This window comes from Montipora capricornis, chromosome 1 (assembly GCF_036669925.1).
Source record: "Montipora capricornis isolate CH-2021 chromosome 1, ASM3666992v2, whole genome shotgun sequence".
Taxonomy (NCBI): Eukaryota; Metazoa; Cnidaria; class Anthozoa; order Scleractinia; family Acroporidae; genus Montipora; species Montipora capricornis.
Genome location: NC_090883.1, coordinates 34,779,977 through 34,782,476, shown reverse-complemented (window position 1 = coordinate 34,782,476; position 2,500 = coordinate 34,779,977). Strand labels below are relative to the sequence as shown.

At 40.9% G+C, this 2,500-nt stretch overlaps 1 protein-coding gene across 2 annotated transcripts in view; it reads left to right on the top strand.

Moving 5' to 3' along the window:
• The window catches only part of LOC138040184 (collagen alpha-2(I) chain-like), an 89,605-nt gene that overhangs the window by 85,679 nt on the left and 1,426 nt on the right, over positions 1-2,500 (top strand). For both annotated transcript variants that reach the window (XM_068885966.1, XM_068885959.1), the window contains exons 69-70: positions 767-829; positions 955-1,146. In XM_068885966.1, the coding sequence (XP_068742067.1) occupies positions 767-829; positions 955-1,146 (255 nt within the window). The remainder of the gene's footprint in view (positions 1-766; positions 830-954; positions 1,147-2,500) is intronic.

The window sequence follows — 2,500 nt, the reverse complement described above, 5'->3', positions numbered from 1 at the left end:
TTTAACCGCTGAAGATCGAAGAGAATTGTTATCCTGGTCAATGAATGAATACCCTGCTTGGCACTGAGGTTTCCTTAGTTTCGCTCGCTAGCGAGAATGAAAGGAAACCTCTGCACGGATCGCCTCGACGTAGTCCAGAACTTTGGACAAATAATAAACTCTTAAGCCCCATCTACACGAGCAACTTTTAAGTGACAACTGTATGTGGCAAATACATTTGATCGTGTAGATAGCACAAGGAATAATTGTTGACAATTCCCATATAAGTGGGTCAGCAATGCCTTTGGACAGCAGGGACAAAGAAGAAACGAGACGAGGTTGCCTGATCGTTCACCAATGGCACTCGCTACGAGGCAGGAATTTGCCACATTTTGTGCGACGATTCGTCTACATGACCAATGTTTCGTATGTGACAATTTTTATTTTTTAATCTGTCAAATAAAAGGTAACACGTCAGCTTTTCAGCAAATACAGATGTCACATAAAATTAACTGCTCGTGTAGACGGGGGTTTAACCTGCTGAAAACCCGCTATAACCAGTGTTTTAATTTAACGCCTGTCCGATGGTGGAAGTGTGGAAGTGACATAATATCGAGGAGATTCGTGTAGAGGTTTTCTTTTCTTCATTCTGGCAATTGAGCAGGGTAATGAATCAAAAGTTGATTTGAAAAAAGTCAAAGATCAGTTCACACATTTGTTTTTTATACACACATGGAAACGATGCTCCAAATAAAAAGGGGAATCCGTTTATTTCTGTTTACAATAGATTGTGGTACCTGAACTATCTCCACAGCAGTGGATTAGCCAAGTGTATCATCCAACTCCAATAGTAAGTAAATCGTTGTTGAACAGTGAATAGAACTAACCGTGTACAGCAAATCAAATTTTAAATAATTGTAATCGCTGCGCTCGGTTATGTTAGTAGTAAGAGGTTTATATTCTTTGATTTTTTAGATGGACTACAAGGCTCCTGCTATGCAAATGAACTTCTTGAGGCTCTTAACCAAGCAAGTCTCTCAGAATATCACTTATTCGTGTTATCAAGCAAACGAAACCGATTGCAAAATCCAACTTCAAGGAGAAAATGAAATGGAATTGAGATCATCAGAGACAACGGTGCCCAAATTTATCAACTATAGCTCCCAGGCACGTATCATTTTTGTCACAATTTCTTGAACCCACTTTGGATCGAAGCTCCACATTGGTCGAACGACCCGGATGAAACCTCACCGTGTGCGTTGACCAAATGCCGGTTGCATAGTCTATTACGTGGTATAGGATGCATGATTTGCTACCTCCATTCGAAGAGTGGCAAATCAGGTAGCAAGTGTAGCCATAGTTAATGTAAAGCTACACCCACCCAGAAGGCCAATTAAGGGCCGGGAAACAGGCAAATTAGTAGTCTGAGTAGCTGGTGGTTTTGTTGTTGAGAAGAGCGAGAGATTTCCTCTTCTAACTATCGCCTCTTCTAAAACGGTCTTAATTAATATCCGCGAAGAAACATATTAGATTCGGTCAGTGTAAAACGCAGACTGCAGACTGCAGACCAGGGGTAAAAGGCAGACTGAGGTTATAACGTAACTGTTGAGAAAGCCCAAACCCCTTAGAAATGCTAACCTTAGGCCTAATTAGGCCTAAAACAATATTTAGGCTTAACTGTTAGCATTTCTAATGGCTTTGGGCTTTTTCAACAGTTAAATTATAACCTCAGTCTGCATTTTACCCCCCAGTCTGCAGTCTGCAGTCTGCGGTTTACACTGACCGCATTAGATTTCAGTTTATTATTTACAGTCACTTACTCTTAGTATTTGAATTCAAATCTCATTGTATGTGAAGAAGGCTTGTTTGGCCAGCCGAAATATCGTACACCACTAAAATCAAATCTACGTTGTATCGGCTCTTTCTCAAAATATTTAGCTTCTCGGGAAAACATTTCTATGATCTCTTAGAACAGTTTCTTATCCTCGGAAATGTTGGGGTGGATTAATCTGGTAACAGGCAGCCCAAGCTCGGTATACGATTCGTAGACTTTGTATGGGAAAATTAAATTTGAGCTTATAGTTGCTAAAGTAAGCTGTAAAAATAGAAATAAACTTTACTTACCTCTATATACCCTTGTCCTCGTCTTTTCTGTGCAATCGGAGCGTAAATTGTGTCCGTTTTAGACGGGTTTATGGCTTACGAATTTTTACGATGTCGTTGTTTGTCGTTTTCCCTCATAAAGCGAAGCAAGACCGGTGACTCGTGGCGATCTCGTCCCACAAATTGCTCTCGCATCACAAAGAAACGGACCGAATCTCAATCACTATCGATCACTATCACATCAATTCCACTCCGGGATCGCACGTGCACCGCGATTTTTGACGGATAAATTCCAAATAATGTTCTGCTGTTTATAATCTTCCGATGCGCTCCGCCTCTTTGCGTCGCTACGGCTGTTATAGCGTGATGGCGATCATATTACATTGTGCACTCTCATTGGCCAGTTTTAAACACTTGG